Source organism: Drosophila willistoni (assembly GCF_018902025.1).
Source record: "Drosophila willistoni isolate 14030-0811.24 chromosome 2L unlocalized genomic scaffold, UCI_dwil_1.1 Seg196, whole genome shotgun sequence".
NCBI lineage: Eukaryota > Metazoa > Arthropoda > Insecta > Diptera > Drosophilidae > Drosophila > Drosophila willistoni.
In genome coordinates this window covers 5,118,840-5,140,933 of record NW_025814048.1, presented here as the reverse complement: position 1 = coordinate 5,140,933, position 22,094 = coordinate 5,118,840, and the positions used below count along the sequence as shown (strand labels likewise).

Sequence of the window (22,094 nt, the reverse complement as noted above, 5' to 3'; positions counted from 1 at the left end):
AGAGGGTTAAGACAAAGAGACAAAATATTTATAGGGTCCTAATCGTTCTCGAAAATGAAGACCAAAGAAATAGGAAGGTTATAGAAAAAATTGACATAAATAAAAACCCGGTGAAAAGTTACTAAGAAAACTTGCAAATTATGGAAGTAACCCCATTTGTATCATATTTTCACGAAGGTTCCTGGATAATATGGCCAGAGTTTTGAGAAAGACTACAAAGTGTTATATAACGCATAAAATAAATACACGAAAACATTGTAAAGTTTTAAAGACCGTTTTAGTGACATTTGGAGAGACACTTTCCACAATTATAACGAACGCACCCAACCCCAAAGCGAAACTCACAGGAAATAATTTTAAAGACTCTCAAATTCTTATTTAAGACTGATCGGAAATCAGGCCGTACTCTGGGTCATCTGGATTCATCAGGACAATATGGAACTTTAAGAGAATTCAAAGGAAGCCATTAGAAGATTCAAATACTTTAAGACTTGATTAATTCAAAAGAAGCTCGTTTATTGAAAGTGTTTAACAACAAAGAGGGACCTATTCAAAATAATCTTTCAGTTAAAAGATATTTTAGTTGCCTTTTTGTTATTTATTTTAATTTTAAGACACAAATTATAAATTTGTCACGAAAAAAAATTTCGCTTTCGCTTGGAAATATACTGTTAAATTTTTATTAGCTTTTTTATTTTTGAAAAAAAGATACTTCCCATACCGGGAATCGAACCCGGGCCTTCTGGGTGAAAGCCAGATATCCTAGCCACTAGACCATATGGGAGATGTGCTTTCAAGAAATATTGGCCTGATTATTAGGCCAAAATCTGTATTTTTTTTTATATATATATTTTAAGAAGGGGAAAAAGGGCATAGCAAATTTTAATATGTGATTGTTTAAGTAGTCTAATAATTTAGGCAACTAAACAACAGCAACAAAGGTCAACCATTTAAAAGTAATTTATTAGCGTTAAAAATGCATAGCAGCAAAATGAAACGGATTGATATTCATCGAAGTCATTTGCAAATTTACTATTCAAATATTTTTTGTTCTCCTAAATTTTTATAATAGTGGCATTGGTGAAGACTCCTCACTGATGAAAATCGAGTGAGAATCGAGAATTTTGCTTATATAATTGTAAGATTTTATTTAACAAATTTAAATATAATACATAATTATATAAGCAAATAGTAAATCTGGCTAATACATGTGACGAATGGAGAATTTTATGGCTTAGCTAATTGATTAGTCTCTTCGGCATAAAAGACCGAATTGCCTTTCGAACAGCTAATAGGTGGACTAAGAACTTTGAGACCCTAACCACATTCAATCTATTCGGCAGAAGAAGCCTTAACTTGGATTGGTTTTCCCAACCATGTTTTATTCACCCTTCATTATTGTTTACCTCTTTCTCTGCTTGGCATCAAACTCAGTGTCCGATGATGATACTTTAACGGTGTGTGCGCCACATAGCGGTTGCTTCAGGGGCACTTACATGACGGGCTATCAAACGCAACAATTTCAAGCCTTTTTGGGGATTCCCTATGCCATACCACCTATAGGAGATCTGAGATTTGAAGTGAGTTTCAGGGTGGCTGACTCTTTAAAAAAAACAAATGAGGATTCTATGTATTACCTATGCAAATGCAATTTCATTTTCTTTTTGTCTGTTTTAGAGACCTCGAAGAATGGGAAAGCTTTTTGGAACAGAGGATGCCAGTAAACCCAAACCAGATTGCATAAACAAAAATTATCTTTCATCCCCACCAAAACTGTATGGAGAAGAAGATTGTCTCTATTTAAATGTCTACAGACCAATGGTAAGTCAGCAAGACATCTCAAATAAAACAAGAAAATTATAAAGCCTTCATTTTACAGCCTTTGTCGAAATCGCCTTTGCCTGTCATGGTCTATATACATGGAGGTGGTTTCATTGGTGGATCAGCTGGTCCTTCAGTCAGTGGGCCAGAGTATTTCATGGACTCACAAGCTGTAATCTTGGTCACAGTGTCCTATAGAGTGGGAGTTTTAGGTATGTTATTCCCACCGAAATTAGTGTATCCTTGCAGACAGTGTTAAGTTCAATTGGTGGAAGCCCGCGTTTTAAGCTCCTTAAATGTCGAAATAGATATCTCATTTTAACCGATTTTTAGCATGATCACTTAAAACTTTTCCCTCGATATCAGGGCAAATAGTGGTTAATGACATATTCATACATTATGTCAACACATTATTTTCTTTCCATCTTAGGTTTTCTTTCCACTGGTGATAAGAACATGCCTGGCAATTTTGGTCTCAAAGATCAGAACATGGCTTTGAAGTGGGTCCAGGATAATATCAACTACTACGGGGGCGATCAACACAAAGTGACCTTATTTGGTCATGGTATCGATGGAATTGCCACCCATTTGCATTTAATGAGCAACATGTCTGCGGGTCTTTTCCACAGAGTGATTAGCATGAGTGGCACGGCGATTGCTCCATCTGCCATTAACCGAAACCCTCTGGAACAAGCCCGAAAAGTGGCAGAATTTTGCAATATTCAAAATGCAAACAATATGAGTGAAGCAGAACTTACAGACGCCCTTAAATACGTTGATCCAGACGTTTTGGTAAATGCAGGAGATGGCTTTAAATATTGGGATGCAGATCCTTTGCACATCTATCGTCCAGTCATAGAATCAACACACCAGGACGCCTTCTTAACGGCAGAGCCTGAACTGCTTATGGAACATGGAAATTATATAAAAGTTCCTTGGCTCTTGGGAACCGTACCCAATGACGGAGCTGTGCGTGTGGTTAAAATTTACGAAAATTTCGAATTGCGTTATAGATTCAATTTGCAATTCCATGAGTTACTAAAGAACTTAACTGAATTTTCAGGTAGACATACTACTTACTATAATCCAAATGAAAAAATAGCGATCCTCAGAGAAGAATACCTTAATGATACACGCAAATTGGATTCCCAAACTGTGGATGGGGTATTATATGTAAGTTAATCTCACATAAAAAGGCTTTCTTTCATTTTTTTGCTTTCCCAGTGGATGACGGACAGACATTTCAATTATCCCCTCTATAAAACTGTCAGATATTATGTTCGATCCGGAGATGATCCTATCTATATATACAACTTCAATTATAAGGGCCCTCATAGTTATGCCTCGATTTATGCTGATGCAAAACTTTCAAGGAGTTATGGAGTCGTTCATGGCGATGATTTGCTCTATTTATTCCGTAGTCCCCGTTTCTTCCCCGATTTTCCAAACCATTCTACGGAAGCCAAGTTGATTCAATCGTTTGTTGATTATTTTGTTTTTTTTGCCAGAAACGGGTGAGTTATTATTAAAGTTAAGGCTCATGATTATACATTTCTTTTTAGAAGACCCAACTTTCTTCCCCACATGCGAAATTGTACACGTGATGTCTTTGCCGAAGGACGCGATGGCTTTTGTGACTATCATGAATATGATCATCGTACAGGTGGTTTTGACGTGAGAGTTAGTAACCAATTACCAAGTGAAAAACTCAAACTATGGATGTATTTGTTGGATGAAATATAAGGACATATGCTAAAAAGTTAATATTATAGTTCTGTATTAAAATATTTCGACCATCAGTTCAGAAGTAAGACGATAGGATTCTGAAAATTGAATTGAATTCTCTGATCTGTGAATATAGACCAATTTTTTGTGTATCCTCTTCCAAAGAAAGAATAAACGATCATTAGTTAATAATTAATAAAGCGTTTTCAAACTAAAATCTTATCAATTTAAGTTTAGTGTAATATATGTAAATAGAGTCAATTTTATAAGATTATGATAAATTTATTGTCAAAAATGACAGAGAGTACATGGAGAGCATACAGAGAGAGAGAGAGAGAATAACGTCTTTTACATACTTATACATACTTACATAAACATATATTTAGTGTTTCTATAATAATCTAGGCTATAATAAATGTATCTAACAATGGGTATCTTGACAACATGTTTAAGAACTTTTAAATACTTAGAAATCACACAATAAATAATTGGAAGTGAACAATAAATATGGATCCTAAGGACACTTAAGTGTGGTTGTAATTGTGCAAATAATATTTATTAAAACTAAGGACATCTCATTCTCATCGATTCGTCAAAAGTAGTTCGCATCCTGATCAATTTGAGGTTTTAACAAATAATGAATTTCCAACTGCTAAAGTTAATTTATCGTATGATTATCTAAAGGAAGCAAAAGACAAATGAAAAAGAATAAAATAAATAAAATATTTAGAGCCACAAAACTCTAAACAACTTATACTAAAAACCTTTTCAAATTCGCTTCATTTAGTTATAATTCCCAAGTAGTTGAAGAGTTACACAATAGCCGGTTTCAATAAAGTTAATGACAACAAATCTGTTACTTGAGCTGAAATTTTGAATTTAGAATTTACATCTATTGTCAATACTTTAGAAAAGTTTTTAGTATAAAAATAAAAGGGGACTTGAAAAAAGTCGTAAATTAATGAGCAAACACAAAAATGTAGTTTTGTATCCTGTATGTATTCTGATTGAAAAGTTAGTTACAAAAATCATACAAAAATTTAGAAAAAATGAAAATTAGGTAGAATTGTAGTAATGGTTTTCATTTAAATATAATCTTAAAATGCTTTCTTTGTTATTTAAACTTAAAATAAGACAAATATTAAAATATGGAAACTTTAACAAAAAGATTTGTTTCATTGCTACTGTATTGTAATTGTAATTTAAGTGGTTAGATATCAAATAGATATCAAACTAATATTCAGAGAAAATTATTTTTAGTCGACGATAAGGAATATTTCAAAAAAATTAATTTAACAAATTAGAACTTTAGTATTTGTAGGATCGTGAGGATAATGGCGAAGATGGCGAGAAACAAATAGAAGAGGAAAGATTAAAGTTTATCCTATTGCTCGAAAAACCAACTTTTAAGATGACTTAATCGTTAAAAGTAACATACTAACTTTGTAAAACTTTCAACAAAACATTCTTGTTTTTTTTAAGACTTGGAGATTGTTAACAAGAATGAAGATGTACAATAAAAATTTACATTCTAAAACAGACTAAAACTCTAAACAGAAACTTTGTTAACTAACTATATCATTGAACATATGGCTAATAACTTTAATTATTCAGATAATTTTTAATGGTGTAGAAGATAGTGACTTTCAACAGTTGTAAATAAATTTTTCAAAGATCATAGAGTGGAAAATCAAAGGCAAAAAATGAGAAAAGAACCTCAAGTTCATTCAAGCAATTGGATAATAATAGTTAATAACTTTTCATTAATAGGGTGGAAATATGATAACTTACTAAATAATCAGCTAAAATGCCAAATACGCCCATCAGATTTAGTCTATTATACTTATTAAACGAATGTCGTATGCAAATAATCAAATCAACTTGATACACTTAGTTTAAATGGTTCTATTTGTATTTTAAGTAAAATTTTACAAAAGGAATCCCCAATTGATTACCACAAAGGGCTGTCAGTAGAGGATTTAGAAGGACATATGTATATGCTGAGAGAAACTAATGATCTGGAATGTTGAATAATGAACCGACGCCTCATACATCGAACCTACATATATCGAACAACCTTCCAAACTATTATGATTTCACTATTGACTACAAATCCTAGAGCATCAGTTTGGTCATGAGTGCCCAAAATTGAAAGATAACATTATTTAACAACTAAAGATTCAATTTCAATTGATAGAGATCTCTATGTCAACATCTAATTGTAAATGTAACGCCCCCCTTTTAGCTTATTCACATGCAATTGGACAATCAAAAGATCTATAAATGAATCGTTTCATCAGTCATTTGTCATTTGAAGTGAAGATGAAGCGTTTAGCTTACTTGGGACTGAGACTTTGTCTATTTTGGACCATAGTCTCTACAGCAGATCTCAATGTGTGCCTCAAGGATATGGGTTGCTTAAAAGGAACACTTTTACGTGGCTATGAGGAATCAAAGGACTTTGAGGCATTTATGGGCATACCTTTTGGGCAGCCGCCAATTGGGGATCTCAGACTTAAGGTAAGCTCTTATACATTATAAGTCTGTAATGGAGTTAAATGTCCTTTTAGAATCCTCTGCCAGCTATGCCCTGGCAGGGAATATTGGATGCCAGTGTGGCAAGAGATGGTTGCCTGCAGAGAAATTATTTTGTCCACGACTGGGATGTACGTGGTGAAGAAGATTGCCTGTATCTGAATGTCTATAGGCCCAAGGCAGAGAAACGTGGCAGCGAATCGTTACCCGTAATGGTTTACATACATTCGGGAGGATTTATAAGTGGCACAGCTTATCCCACAGTTAGTGGACCAGAGTATCTAATGGATACCGAAGCGATTATTTTAGTTACCATTAACTATCGTCTAGGACCTTTTGGTGGGTAATTCACATCCAGTAATCCAAGCTCTGTTCAATAGTTTCTCCCTCTGACTTTTTGTAGGCTTCTTAAGCACTGGCGATGAACAAATGCCTGGAAATTTTGGCTTAAAGGATCAACGTTTGGCTCTGCAGTGGGTACAAAAACATATTTCCTCCTTTGGTGGAGATTCCAATTTGGTGACCATCTTTGGTCATAGTGCTGGCGGCATTTCTACCCATTATCACCTGTTGAGTGAGAATTCCAAGAATCTTTTCCAGAAAGCCATGTCCTTTAGTGGCACAGCTTTTGCTGCCTTCATGAGGATTCTAAAGGATCCCCTTAAACAAGCACAAAAATTAGCTGAGCATCTTCAAATAAAAGATGCAAACATTTTAACCACTCAGGAATTGGCTAAGGCTCTGCGCCAAGTGGATGCCTATGCATTGCTTTACAGTGGAGATATCCTTAAGACCTGGGACAATCAGCCCATTATGAATTATCGACCAGTTATAGAGAAGCCCTCGCCCGAAGCCTTTTTTACCGAAGATCCCGTCGAATCGCATTTGGCAGGACGCATTCAACAGATTCCTTGGCTTTTGGGTAGCACTTCAAGAGCTGGCGAAGGCTCCATATTTCTTCTAAGGATATTGGATATACCCAAATGGTTAAAAGAATTCAATGATAACTTTGTGGAGCGTTTTGCTCTTGCCTTAAATCTACCCGAAGGTACATCTCCACAAGTGGTAACAGAAATACTCAATTTATATGACGTTCAAGTTCGAGAATTCAACAATGAGACACTCATTCGTCTGGCCGAAATAGTGGGTGACTTCAATTTCCATTACCCCCTCTATGTGGCGGCTGCTTCATATGCTTCGTATGCCAATTTGGATGACAATCCCATGTCTATCTATAGTTATGAATACCGTGGAGCGAAAGCCTTCTCCGTCTACTTTACCCAAGGCATTGAGTATGAAGTTGGTTCCGTACACATGGATGATTGCCTGCACACACTCCGTACGCCAGTTTTGATTCCGGACTTTCCCAGAGATTCGGAAGATGCTACAGTAATGAAACGCATGACATCTCTGCTAGTGGAATTTGCCAAGACTGGGTAATTTTACTGTGTGTTAATAGCAATTTTCAAACTTAATTATGCCTTTTTTTATGTTCACAGCATATTTGCCAAGGAAACATCTTTAAAATCATGTCAGGCTAATTCTTTTAACATGGCTGAAAACCAAATTTGCAACTATTTTCGTTTTGGTGGTGTAAATGGAGCTTACACTGAGAATATTGATGATCATGTCGATATGAGAGCCATGACAATATGGAAAAAGTTGTATCTATAAAGGGGTAAATGGGTTATATGGGTAAGTGGGTTAGCTAGTTGAATGAATAATTTAAGTTGACAATAAAATTAAGATTTAAATAAACTCGTTGATAAGTAGCATGCAAATAATGACCACGCCCATTAACCAAATGTATAGAATCAATATAATAATGCCCTGTCAAATGGTTTTGATTGATTTGCTTAAGCATCAATTAGAATTGTAATATGAAAAAAATTTGCATTTCAGAAGTTTTATAGTCAGAGCCGTCGACATGGGAGGACTTTCTTAATCAAGCGAAGTAACAATGTAGTAAATAGTTTATAAAATAAATAAATTACAAAAATTAATAAGAAATGACAAGGAAAACAACTTTGAAGCGAAAGAGATGGAAGATATTTTAACTTACAATTTCATGTTTTCAACAATACATACACAAATCATTAAATACTTGTACAATTTTAATCGATAATTCTCTAATTCGATATTTAATTTTAAATTTATTCTCATCTTTTCTTGCAAAAAAATGTATTCATAATTATTAATGTTAAAAAGCTGCGATCAAGTTAAAAAACTCAGAAAAAAACCAAAAATATAAGACTTTAAAACTTGGCTAAATTTTTTCGTTTTTTTGTTTTGAAGTTTAAAAAATGTGCAAAAGTTTCGATTTGGTATTCCTTCAAGATCTTTAGGACTTGAACTAATTTGGAAAAATTTTAGAAATTTTGTTTTTTTGACATATTAATTAATACTTAAAAACTTTTTGTAGACATATTCAGCTTTTCCCTTTCTTATTTGATCCTCTTTTTCACTACGTTCATAAGAATTGGACAAGTTTTATTTGAATTATTTGATTACTTACTTTACTTTTGACATTAATAAACTACAATTATCAATTATCTTTCTCTCTATCTCCCTGTCGTGTCGCTTGGAATTTGCATATAAACATGAGTTTGAAGACTCACGACAAATCAGTCTTTCGAAATGTTTAATACGGTTCATCGAATTATATATCTACTTGTGTTTGCAGTCGTCGCTCATGCTGGCCTGGATGTGTGCCTCAAGGATATGGGTTGCCTGAAAGGGACTCTATTTCCAGGATATGAAGAGAATACACAAATTGAGGCATTCATGGGTATACCATTTGCTCAGCCCCCCGTGGCTGAACTTCGTTTAAGGGTAAGCTAAATGATACTGAAGAATTTTCTATTTAGTCGTATCCTTTTAGAATCCAGTGCCTGCAAAACCATGGCAGGGTATACTTAATGCCACTGAAGCTGGAGGAACTTGTTTGCAGACAAATTACTTTACTCCAAATTGGGATATCTGGGGACAAGAAGATTGTCTATACTTGAATGTCTATAGGCCAAAGGATATCAGTGACTCGAAGCAGTTGCCTGTTATGGTTTATATTTATTCGGGAGGCTTCTTCACTGGCACATCGCATCCAGGTCTGGTTGGTCCCCAATATTTAATGGACACCAAAGAGGTTATCTTAGTCTCGTTTAACTATCGACTGGGTCCATTTGGTAAGTTTAATTTTCATTGATTAGCTTAAGCGAACAGATGAGACACAGTCTGTCATATTATTTAAGGATTCCTAAGCACCGGCGATGAGCATATGCCTGGAAATTTTGCCTTCAAGGATCAACGTTTGGCTCTGCAGTGGGTACAAAAGCATATTTCCTCCTTTGGTGGAGATGCCAATTTGGTGACCATCTTTGGTCACAGTGCCGGAGGAAGTTCCTCTCACTATCATATGTTAAGTGAGAATTCCAAGGGTCTGTTCCATAGATCCATGTCCCTTAGTGGCTGTGGTCTTGGTAGTTTTATGTCAATAGAGAAGGATCCCCTCAAAAAAACTCAACAATTTGCGGAACATCTCGAAATTCCCAACTTCAAGGATCTGTCCAATGAGGAATTAGCTAACGCTTTGCGTCAGGTGGATGCCATGGCTTTACTTAAAACTGCGGATATTGCTAGGATCTGGGACGTTTACCCTCTTGTAGCTGACTTACCAGTTCTAGAGGAACCTGGCCCTGAAGCCTTTTTCACCGAGGATCCTGTTCAGGCTCATTTGGCAGGACGTATTCATCAAGTACCCTGGCTTTTGGGAACCACCTCAAGAGAAGGCGAAGGTCTTACTTTTCTCTTCCGCAATTTAGATTCGGATGACCGCCTCAAGGATTTTAATTCTAAATTTCTGGATCATCTTGCGATGGCCATAAATCTACCAGAAGGCGTGAGTTCAAATGTTGTGCAGGATATATTGGAACTATATGGTCAGCCTCAGATTAAAGAGCTAAACAATGATACCTTTGCATTCCTGGCCGGAATCGTGGGTGACTTTAATTTCATGTATCCCCTGTATATGTCAGCAAAGACCTATACCAAATTGGATCAATTGTCCATTTATAATTTCGATTATCTTGGTGAGAAAACATTTGCATCTATTTTCGCCTCATCTAGAGTAATTGAAGTGGGTTCTGTGCACTTGGATGATACCCTGCATACAGTTGCAATGCAAGCTTTAACGCCAATTTTTCAAAAAGATTCCACAGACGCCAAGGTGATGAAGCGAATGACCAACTTGTTAGTTCACTTTGCCAAAACTGGGTAAGTTTTGAAAAGACATTAAATTTTCTATGAAATTCCATTAAAATACTTTCTCTATTTAGCAAAATGGACGATTTGAACTTACTACCGTGTAAAGAAGAAGATTTCACTTCCCAAGAGATGTGCAACTATTTTCGTTTTGGTGGTGCAAGAGAAACATTTATAGAAGAAATCGATAAGAAATTGAACACACGAGGTCTTGAGTTATGGAAGAAACTATATCTGCCATAGGGAGTAACATACATACATACATATATACATATATATTGAATGCGTTTACAAAGATTTGATTAAGTAAAGGAGCACACAATCAGGTTAAGCAATTCATTGGACAAAGAAGTTCTCTGGCGACCTCATTTTGCATACAACAGAAAACAGAAACTGCATCAAAAGTGTCTGCTGCAGTCACTTGAAGGTCAATTTGCATATTGCATCAACAATCAGAGACTTCTTTTACCCAACGGGAGCATTGTTCTGGGTGAAGGGCATACACTGAGCAAACAAACAGAAAAAAACCCCATAAGTATATCATACATCAATAAAAATAAAATTGCAAGATCCGTTACAATAAATACTTAGTAAAATATTGATAAGTTATAACTTTATAACTTTAGAATTCTCACTCCAAAATTGAATAACATTGCTTGGCTAAACCGGAAAATCATTCTACGAAAAGATACCAATTTTTTATTGCCCTAAGTGTCAGAAATTGTTTGTATTATCTAACCGATAAGAGTTAAAAATAAATTTGCTAAAAATATACAGAAAAATAAACAAATTATAAGCACTTTTTAAAAAATAAATGTATGCTAATTATAAGTACTAAACTAAACTGAAAATAGTTTTATCTTATCTTTTATGTTGTTTGGTTTGTAAAACGAAAATGATTTTCAAATTTTTAATTCGCTTGCTGTTTGGGTGATTCCCCTGAGTTAAAAGGTTATTCGCCCTTTTTAAAATGAGCATTTAACAACAACAAAATAATGAATTGACATTACAATTATAGAGTGATTAGTAAACTGATTAGAATTGAAATTAAAAATGAACAATTATTTTCCACGCACCAATAAGTGGCCTAGCGGCTGATCATTTGAAAGATTATGAGATCGCAAAAATAAATACCAAAAATTTTTTAGTATTAAAAACCTTTTTAGCATACTGATAATATGGTAATAATATTTGGATCAATTGAGTTAAAAAATAATCTGGATAATCATAATAAATTAATGAAAAACCTTATATAATTATTTGCTTGTTAACTAACATTTCAAAACAACTTTACCACACAAAACATAATAAAGTTTTTAAGGAATTTTTTATTTTATTTTATTTTAAACGTGATTTAAATCATTTTATTCAATATCAATTCACCCAGCGTTTGGAAAATGGTTCCAACAGAAATAACCTTTCTTAGTGTCCTCCTTTTGTTTAACAAATGATTATTTTCGTAATTAATTAAAAGAAGTCTCTAAAAATGACTCATTTATTTGCTTAAAATCTGATTTATATAAAGTACAAAAACAAAATATAAGGCTGTGGTAGTGTATGACTAAAAATATGACTCTTAAAGGAGTCAACACGGATTGGATATTGCCTAGGGTACCATTTTCTCCCGATATATGACTGATTTATGTTCAGAAAATAAGCTCATTTATGACTATTTCAATGCAAAACAGATTTTTATATGATCAGAAATTTTATAAAATGCTGGATGGCCATTATTTGTTGAGAATTAAAATCGAAAACGTGTGTTTTACCTGTCGTTCCCCCATGAAATCTAGTTAAGCTAATAATCTGAGGATAGGAAAAATTTGGAGTTAACTCGGTTAAAGTTTGTATTACTTTTTAACCTACTCTAAATAATATAAATATTTTTACATCTTAAATTAAAAACTTTTAGTGTTAAATACAGAGCAAGTGAACATCTTAAAACAGTTATGTAAGTTCCTTTCTAAGACTAAAAGATTTATTCCTTTTTTTCTGAATTTTACTAGAAAACACTTGTTACTTATGCAATTTAAAGTCATTGTTATTCTATACAACAAACAAACGTGTGTAGAATATGCATTTAAAAGTGGAACGAAAACTAATTTAAGTACGAAACCTAAAAATCTTATTTCCTAAACAGTATTATAAGACTAAAGCGCAAGTAAATTACGATTTTTACCAATAAAGTTTTTGTGCAACAACAGTAAATATAACATATTATAATTAGGAAGGTGAAGGAAAAAAGCAGGTTATTGGGAAATATCAAATATAATCCACTTTTAATTTTTAATATTTTTTAGAATTAAGTAAGTTTTTTGTTTTTTGTTTTATGCAAAACTCTTAAGCTCCTTATTATAATGATAATACGTAAATTTGTTATTTTTCTTTTCTCGTGTTTACTTACCTTTAGAATAATATATTTTAATATAATCATTTATTTATAGAATTTATAAATAAGTACTCAATGTTTAGTTTTTTTGTTTTTTCATTTCAAATGCATAAAAAATAAAGAGTTTGAGGTGATTTATATAGATTTTTATAGGTCTACTAAAGGTAAATGAATTCGTGTTCTTGTTTAACATGGGTATAAAAAAATGAAACAATCATTATTTACAATGTCTATATATATCTATTTTTATGTCTCTCCTTATCTATCATTTAGATAGATATTATCAGAAGAATGATGGTTTTTATTTATGTTTTATTTTTTTCTCTCAGTGTACATGGACTTCACAGTTGGCCTTTGCTTATCATACAAAAGAACCTAAATCAGTACACAGTCGGTATATGGGCAAAGACAAGAGAGTTTCATATAATAAACTATATATGCACATATATATGTATATGTATAAAGTAATATACTTTCGCTTTTATCTTGTATTTCGTCTCCTCTGCTTTGTGTCGAATGCGAATTTTATAGTTTAACTACCCTTCCCGCCCCGGACCATAGAGCTGAGGGCTCTTGATGATTTTTTCAGCCGCAAAACGCAGCCGCAGACAGCAGCAGGGATAAAAAGCGAAAGTGCTTCACGATTGGCATATAGTTGAGATTACATCGTCGAGTCAGAAACTTGTATTTAGTTTAACTCATTCTACATTTCACTCAGTTCTCACACTGCTTTATATATCTATGTATATATGGCGCCAAACATTTCCTTAGTTGAGTTATTAGTTTAAGATCTACAGATCAATTATTGGCATGCATCTCCAATTACACAAGATCAAGTATACGCCGTGTGTACTAGTTAGTTAACTGAATGTTTTTGCATAAAATTTCAAACACGTGTGGGCAACAATATCAACAACAACAAACACAAATCAAAACCCTAAGTGCGAGAGAGAAAGAGAGCAAATAAAAAATAAAAAGTTTTTCTTTAGTCTTTAGAACTACAAACATATATAACTGAATGCTCCGTTTGTAAAACCCGTCAGATAAAGTTCAATCGTTGTGGTGTTCACTATACCCATCCGAGATTGAGTGGCGCTTCATTTCATTCCAATTCGGTGTCCCATTCTATTCATTCATTATATTTACGGTGAGTTTTTCTTTTAATAACCATTGACATCATTCGATTTCTATATATGTATTTAGATGGATTATTCATAAGCTACCAAAAAAAAATAAAAAAATCTAAAAAAAATTATACATTTGTTTATGCATAATTAATACCTATTAACACTGTATCAATATTAATTTAGATTGTTTTGTATTCTCCGCTATTTTTTTTTTTCTTTGAAGTCATGCTTGGGTCATTCTTCTACCTTTGCCTCTGTCTGGCGTCCATATCGGTGTCTGTGTTTGGTCTGAAATTGGATGATTTAGTGGTGTGTCCCCCAAATGTTGGTTGCCTCAGGGGCACCTATATGAAGGGCTATCAAGTGGAAAAATTTCAGGCTTTCATGGGCATTCCATATGCCCTGCCACCATTGGGCGAGCTAAGATTCAGTGTGAGTATGACAAAATGTCGGGAGAAATGTTTGATAACATGTTCCTTTCTTTCTAATTTTCTATTTTTCTTACAATTTTAGAATCCCAAAGTAATGCCCAAATTGTCGGGAATCTATAATGCTAGTTTAGCCAAATCGGATTGTATACAAAAGAATTATCTTCTGCCCACTCCTATCATATATGGAGAAGAAGATTGTCTTTATTTAAATGTCTACAGGCCAGAGGTAAGTCGCTAAAGAAAGCTATAAGAAAATTGTTGTAATTGTTCATTTTGCAGCGCATTTCGAAACTTCGTTTACCCGTCATGGTCTATATACATGGCGGTGGTTTCTTTAGCGGATCAGCTGGTCCTTCAGTTACTGGACCAGAATATTTCATGGACACAGGCGAGGTTATTGTGGTCACAATGGCTTATAGATTGGGAGCTTTGGGTATGAATTTCTTATAGAGTTCTATAGGCAATAAACATTTTAAATATCTAAATCTCTTTTGTAGGTTTCCTATCCACTCAAGATGCCAATATCCCGGGTAATTTTGGTCTCAAAGATCAGAATTTGGCTTTGCGTTGGGTTCGCAATAACATTGCCTTTTTTGGTGGTAATCCACAACGTGTGACCATATTTGGTCAGAGTGTGGGTGGCGTTTCTACTCATCTGCATCTGCTAAGTCCCAAATCTCAGGGTCTCTTTCAAGCAGTGATTAGCATGAGTGGCACGGCAAATGTTCCCTTTGCCGTGAATTCGAAACCTCTGGAACAAGCTCGAAAAACTGCAGAGTTCTGCCAAATCGAAGGAGCCGACAATTTAAGTACAGCCAAATTAGCTCGAGCCTTGAGAAACATTGATGTCTATACACTGATCAATGCTGGCGATGGCCTTAAATTTTGGGATGTAGACCACATGACAAATTATCGTCCAGTCATAGAACCAGTGGGAAAGGAAGCCTTTCTAACCATTCACCCCAATAAACTATTGGCCAAGGGTGGCTATCGAAAAGTTCCTTGGCTCTTGGGTACGGTGCCCGAGGAGGGAGCCGTCCGTGTAGTCAATATCAAGGAGAACATCACTTTACGTGAGGATTTCAATTCGAAATTCGATTATTTACTGCAAGAGTTAATGGAATGGCCCAGTGAATTTAATGCCCAGCAGCTGAAGGAGAAAACAAAGATCCTAATTGACGAATTCTTTGGGGGTATTCATGAGATCAATGATAAAACAGTTCAAGGATTTTTGGATGTAAGTGAAAAACTTTGTCGCATTTAATTTGGAAATTCTTTTCAATTGGTTTATTTTTTTCAGTTGATTACAGTGCGAGGCTTTAAGCAGCCTCTCTATAATGCCATCACAGATTATGTAAGATCTGTGGATACCAACAAATATCCCTTCTATATGTACAGCTTCAATTATAAAGGACCTGTTAGTTATGCTTCCATCTATACACAAGCAAATGTCACTGGCAAATATGGAGTAGTTCATTGTGATGATTTGATCTATTTGTTTCGTAGTCCTATTTTATTTCCCGATTTCGCAAAGAACTCCACCGAAGCCAAAGTAATCAAGACGTTTGTCAGATATTTTATAAATTTTGCCAAATTCGGGTAAGTTGCCACAATGAGGCACTCGAAAATGATGTCCTTTATAAAAGAATCTTATTGTCCTTTCAGTAAACCGCAAAATGTACCACCTTTAAGTTGTTGCACCGAAGAGATTTTAAAATCACGACCTGAAGGCATTTGTGATTATCATGAATTTATTAATAATAAACAAAATACAGAAGGATTCGAAATTAGAGTTAATGATAAATTTCCAACGAATAGAGTTAAAATATGGAGTAATTTATTAGAGGAAATGAAGAATTTTTAAAATTAACTTTAATTTTTTTGATTAAATTTATGTAGACTAGATTATCCTTTTATATGTAAATAATAAATAATAATAAACAAAAAGAAAGTTGTAAATAAAAAGAAAAAATATATATTAAATTCTTTTCTCTTTATTTGAACTAAAATATATTATACATTCCATTCTTCTCTCTTTAATAGAACTAAAATTTAATATATATAATAGATATTATATATATCTTCTCATAGACAAAGCCATCATTAACGTCAGAAAATAATATGTATTTGTAATAATAAGTCAACGATTATTAGTCGACATTTAAACAACCTAATTAGAATTTCTATAAGAAAAAAAATTGTAGATAATTATGAAACTGGTTAAACAACTTTTATTGAGCTAATAAAACAAATAAAAGAGAAAATATTTTGTAAACATTTTTTAGCAAACATTTTTATGTCAATAAGATTAAACAAATAAAATTATATGCCTAACACCTGGCTAGAATCTGCAGGTTCTAAATAGTCAACAAATTACAAAACCAAAAAAAAAAAAAAATAAAGTATTAAGTGTGTCATTAATGATAAGGGAAGTATTTTATTTTTATGACTATGACATGGACTATTTTTTTGTTCTATTCAACACGTGCCCCCATGTCAAAGCACTCACGTTGAAAAATTCTTCTAAAATTGTAATTTCCAATCCATATATATGTATGTAGATATGAATTTCCTATAAAAAAATACAAAAAATAAAACTAGGAACGTGGCGTTTGGAATGAGGACAAGTTTTTCAAGCTAAAAATTAAATTAAATCATTGAATGATCAATTGCATTAAGTATACGTCATGTGAACCCGATATGTCAACCCCTAGCTGCTGTTTATCTCTTTCTCAAATGTAAATGCTGAATAGTTTCCGATTGCAAATTGTTTACACACTTATTATTATGATAATCCGCGTTCCTAACGATTTTTAATATCATTTTCGTTTTCTCGTTTTCTCGTTTTCTCCCTTTATCGTGTGTCTTGGTGCTCTATTTCTTGGCCCGTCGCTTGTTGCCTTGGGTGACAATCGATCATAGTCTGGTAGACAATGAAAATCTAAGTTTATTAATAGATTTTTTCTTATGATAAACATTCTCATTTGTCAACTATTTATTATTTTATTATTTCATACGCCTTATTACCCCACAAAAAGGGCAATGTGCTTTATGGTATTTTGTAATACCTGATTAATCGTAGCAATTTTTATTTCAAATGATTATGTGACAATTATATTGAGTTATAACTATGAGATTTTAGAAGTGACAACTTTAGATGGCAACCAAAAATTGACGATACCCTTTCATATGGACTACTGCGGCAAAGGTTACTAACCTTAAACTGGACGGTTTTAATAAGCTTTTAAACTGACAAGTAAGTCGTTTATTGTTTTAAGATATATCTGTTAAATTGGATTTTAGGCAAAATGATGCTTTGGCTTGAGAGTTGTCTCAATATTTTGTTTACAAACATTTGCCTTTCATTAATATGGCATAACTTTCTCAGATATGTACATATGTAATCCATATACTAATATGTGAAAATAATTTGATGGATCTATATTTCAGTATTGCTTCACCGAGATGGCTAATGATTTTCTAAAAGATCATTTTGTTTAGTTTGGATTTTCCATGAATTACACTAATTAACACCAAAAATCAACTTTCAATATGAAGACGTTTTCAAAATCATCGGATAACGATTAAGCGCATTTCAAAAACTATCCTAAAGATATTCGCTAGTTAGTTATTAGGCACATTATTCAAATATTACCAAATTTGTCGTGAACCGTATTGTCCAGCAGCAATCTTTAAAGTATTTTGTTGCTTTTCTTGATGATAGATTCCATGTGAATGCTGAAGATTTTGGTCAAAATGTAGAAAACCTAAAAAAATACCCAGGGTTTTTTACCCTATAGGTATCACATAGTTTATATCTTTTTGACTTTCGATACTTTGACGAGTATATACTCGGCAAGCCCTTTCGATTGGTATATCAATTATTTAGATCGGAGCTTATCACCTTGGAGACTTTCCTTGTTAGTTAATTGCAGAGATGCAGATTTTCAGAGTCATCGGGGTGAAAGAGGACTTTCGTTTTTAAGAAAAGAATATGATACTTAAGTTGCATTTTATTGTCTTTCTAAAATAAAACTTTGCTTTGAATGCTAATCTTAAACATTGCATCTCGTCAGTGTTCATCAAAAAGTTATAACACACAATGTATTTATCAAATATTTTCTAAGGCAGATAATGTTATTTGTTGAGTTCTTTGTCGCAAAAAATAATAATTTTGTGTATTACCCATTTTGTGTGCCCGTGTGAAACAATATAATTCTCTCCCAAGATACAGAATAATAACTTTGACTAATTTTTAGTCTAAATTTCATTTCAATATTGAAAGTAAGGCCACAAATATATCTGGCACCTGTTCTTTAGATTTATTTTACAAGGCAAAAAGAAGATTGTTTGAATTCAGTCCTGTGTCCCTACTCTAATTCAGGCAGGAACGAAGACTCTTTAAAGTAAAGAGAGTATCGTTTAAAATCAAAGGAACCTCCATGTGCTAATGGGCACATTAGCTTACTAAACTTATTGTCATCGAGTGAATCTTGAAAATGTAAAATGTTTCCCAAAATGTGGAATGTTTTCCCGTAACAGGATTTAATTACCATCTGAGTATTTTTCATTAGAATTGATTTCAAAACATTCGCAAAAAACTATCTATAGCTAGATTTCAATATTATTCACTAAAGTGTGGTTCATGTACATATATTCATTTTAGGGATAGGGATAGACTTGACAAACACTTATTAATGTTACATTAGTTAAATTATTTCTACTTTATCAAATTGTTAAAAGGGAAATGCATTTAAATAAAGATGCTTAACCACTATAATTAATAAAGATGTTTATTACTCGTAGTGCTAGGATGTTAAATTAATAAAAATTAAAGAACATACTGTATTCAAAATTCCAGTAAATCAATTTGAATGACCAATTTATTTATTCATTCATTCATTCATTTATTCACTAATATTGATATATGTGAGAGTAATATTCCAAGGGTTAAGAGTTTATGCTGCATTGGTACTTTCTACTTAAATATGTAACAATTTGCTAGACATTGATGCTTAACAATAAAACATATATTATGAGAAAGTTGGGGAGAAAATTTGATTAAAAACCCCGTTGAATGACCAATTTAAGACTTAAATCTTATTGTTAGAAAATTCTCTGGACAGAGATATTTTGCTTATCCATTAATACGTACATATGACTTCTTCAACGACTATTCCAGACTATTGCATTTGTAATAATCAACGATTAGTGAAACGATTAGAAAAACAATTAGTAATGAAACTACTTTAAAACTACAATAAAGCCATTTGAAGAATTTCCGAGTCCAGTTCGAAAAGTTCTTCTTTTTCTACAAAATATTGCAAGCTCCTTCGCTGGGCTATGATATCTACACTCAAAAAAATGAACCACAAACTGAAACTAAATTTAATAATACAAAAAAAAAACAATTTTCAAAACTTCTTCACCAAAATATAAACAAATATTTCTAAAACTTTCATAAATGATGCCTCGGTTTTTCCTCAGTGCATTGTTAATGGCTCAACGACCCACAGAATGAGGCTAATATGACTAAGCATGCAAATACGGCGGAGTTTTTTTGTGGTTTTTTGATTAATGTCAACCTAGTGGGCAATTAAAATCAATAAAACTGGCAATTCCCGCAGGACTCGCATTGCAGTTGCAGTTGCAATTTGTCTGTGGTCAGTGACAGGTGTCGCCTCGTCATGGAATTGGGTCGGAAAATACTTTTCTGGATTTTGCCCATATTTTTGCTATTATTTCTCTGCACACTGAGTCAGGCCTATTTGCATAGTGTGCGAATGGAAATGGAGGAAATACCATTTGCTAAAGGCAAATCAAAATCATCATTAAACTCCGCTCAACGACCACGTTCCAGTGGCATTCACTTGATATCCAGTTTGGAGCATCAAAGGACATTTTTGCATATATTTCATGTGCCTTGTAAGTAGCCAAATTCAATTTGTTGACATCTTTTTTTAAATTTCTTACATCTAGATATAATTTGCTTCTATGCCGCCAAGGGAAAATGGCCTTATGTGCCCGGTTTTATGAAATCTCGTGTGGATGTGGCCTCTAGAAGTTTCTTCAATCAAAACGATTCGTTCATTAAACAATTTTGTACCAAATGGATACAGGTCAAGGAATGTTTTAGACCACTTTTCGGTAAACAATAAATATATCACCTGCCAAAATGAATGAGTTCTTATTTGCTAATTTTCAGATAAATCCAATGATACCATTAATACCGAAGTAGAAACACTGGATGCCAAGGTGAAGGTACAACAAAATTGTGATTGTGACAAATTGCTCGCCTCGACTGAACCTCCTGTGCCTGTTGTCTACTTCGATAAGAACTATATTGGCAATGTGAGTTCTGATACCATATTGAATACAATCGAATTTCTGGAGAGTTTCTTACCACCGCCCACTAAAAAGCAACATAAACGTAAGAATCGAGTGCGTGGACGTTTAGATGAAATTGATATTGATTAAACAATACTAGATTGTGTGTAATATTTGTCATTTTAAACTATTAAATCACATTATATTGAATAAAAATATTTATCACGAAAGAATATTCTCCTATTACAGGTGTATCTTTTTTTTACAAATAAATTAATGGATAAAGGATAACAGCAAATAAATTTAATCGATGGATTTTAATTTAAATAAAACAAAAGCTTGGCATTCATTTTCAATACTTTTACGGCTAATCAATAAAACTAGAATGAGGAAGTAAGGGCTTAATTAGGAAGACATTAATATCCAGAGAATATCAGCATATTCTCATATTCTTTCTTTAATAAACAATGACTTATGAATTGCATTCATTTTACACATTCCTAATAGCAATATACATAAGTGTCGTATTTTTGTCAATCCCTTTCAATTTTATATGAAGCTATCGAAATTTATACGATATTTTCGAGAAAGCTTGAACAACAAATACATATGTACATACATATGTACATACACTTTGTTGGTTTAAATATCAATAAATAGGAGGAACAAGAGTTGGGTTGTATCATATTTAATGTAAACAAAAATATACCGGATTGGTTTTTGGAACGAAAGTTGTTTATTGAAACTTATCAGAGTTCTTATATGCAAGCTATTTTATTTCAACAAGATACAGATCATGGACGAAAATATTTCGGCTTAGAAAATTCAATAATTTTCAAGCATTTTTGGTAGATTACAATTTATCAGAATTGCTCGACCACTTTGAAAACACACTAAAAAAAATTTAAAATTATTCAATAAAATTATTAATGGTTGCACCAACTAGACTGTCCCCTGGATCAAATAAAGATACATGGGTACAAATGTATAAATGAGAAGGTTGTCAAATCAAAAAATTCGATTAATACAAAAAAAAAAAAAATTAAAAATACCCTAGGAATTCCTGTCAACCTATTTCGTTTGACAACGAAATGATTATCTGCGTCATATCTAAAAAGTTTCTAGTTTCTAATTACACGATTTTGTAAGAAACAACTACGATAAAAGTGATTACCTTAATAGGGTAAATTATTCATTGATTTCATAACTTTACTTTACAATAGAATTAAAATATTTTCCACAGTTCTAAAAACTTTTGTGCAGCATAGAATTTTAGATAGAATTTTGTGCAATCGTTAGAACGTAAAGATACAACTCTGTATATCCACAGCATAAATTGTAAACTTATTTACTACCTATAATATAATTTTATAATTTGATGTCGTTGCAATATTTTGAAATTAATATAACGGTCAGAATGAAATAACCGGTTAAGTGTGGCGCCATCTATGTTGGTTAAACTTCACATGGCGCCATCTATGT

The 22,094-nt window shown here is 33.0% G+C and overlaps 4 protein-coding genes and 1 non-coding gene across 5 annotated transcripts; 4 read left to right on the top strand and 1 right to left on the bottom strand.

Moving 5' to 3' along the window:
- Nucleotides 1–712: 712 nt before the first annotated feature.
- Trnae-uuc lies at nt 713–784 on the bottom strand. Its single transcript has one exon. It is a non-coding gene; the product is annotated as a tRNA-Glu (tRNA).
- A 500-nt stretch (nt 785–1,284) lies between these two features.
- LOC26529790 lies at nt 1,285–7,862 on the top strand. The gene is made up of 10 exons (XM_023182091.2): nt 1,285–1,580; nt 1,678–1,821; nt 1,880–2,033; nt 2,252–2,994; nt 3,046–3,335; nt 3,384–3,560; nt 5,847–6,066; nt 6,117–6,420; nt 6,485–7,517; nt 7,581–7,862. Exons 1-10 carry the CDS (start codon nt 1,377–1,379, stop codon nt 7,753–7,755), a joined length of 3,444 nt encoding a protein of 1,147 aa, XP_023037859.2. The 5' UTR covers nt 1,285–1,376; the 3' UTR covers nt 7,756–7,862.
- An 876-nt stretch (nt 7,863–8,738) lies between these two features.
- Nucleotides 8,739–10,943, top strand: LOC124460021 (juvenile hormone esterase). Its single transcript, XM_047010146.1, has 4 exons — nt 8,739–8,913; nt 8,963–9,263; nt 9,330–10,350; nt 10,413–10,943. Exons 1-4 carry the CDS (start codon nt 8,803–8,805, stop codon nt 10,579–10,581), a joined length of 1,602 nt encoding a protein of 533 aa, XP_046866102.1. The 5' UTR covers nt 8,739–8,802; the 3' UTR covers nt 10,582–10,943.
- Nucleotides 10,944–13,794: 2,851 nt separating this feature from the next.
- LOC6640538 (juvenile hormone esterase) lies at nt 13,795–16,268 on the top strand. The gene is made up of 7 exons (XM_002063322.4): nt 13,795–13,874; nt 14,078–14,286; nt 14,368–14,511; nt 14,565–14,718; nt 14,783–15,522; nt 15,586–15,884; nt 15,951–16,268. The coding sequence occupies exons 2-7, from the start codon at nt 14,080–14,082 to the stop codon at nt 16,147–16,149; spliced, it is 1,743 nt and encodes a 580-aa protein (XP_002063358.3). The 5' UTR covers nt 13,795–13,874; nt 14,078–14,079; the 3' UTR covers nt 16,150–16,268.
- Nucleotides 16,269–19,972: 3,704 nt separating this feature from the next.
- On the top strand, nt 19,973–20,762 carry LOC6640319. The gene is made up of 3 exons (XM_002063323.1): nt 19,973–20,210; nt 20,265–20,432; nt 20,491–20,762. Exons 1-3 carry the CDS (start codon nt 19,973–19,975, stop codon nt 20,760–20,762), a joined length of 678 nt encoding a protein of 225 aa, XP_002063359.1.
- The last annotated feature ends 1,332 nt before the right edge of the window (nt 20,763–22,094 follow it).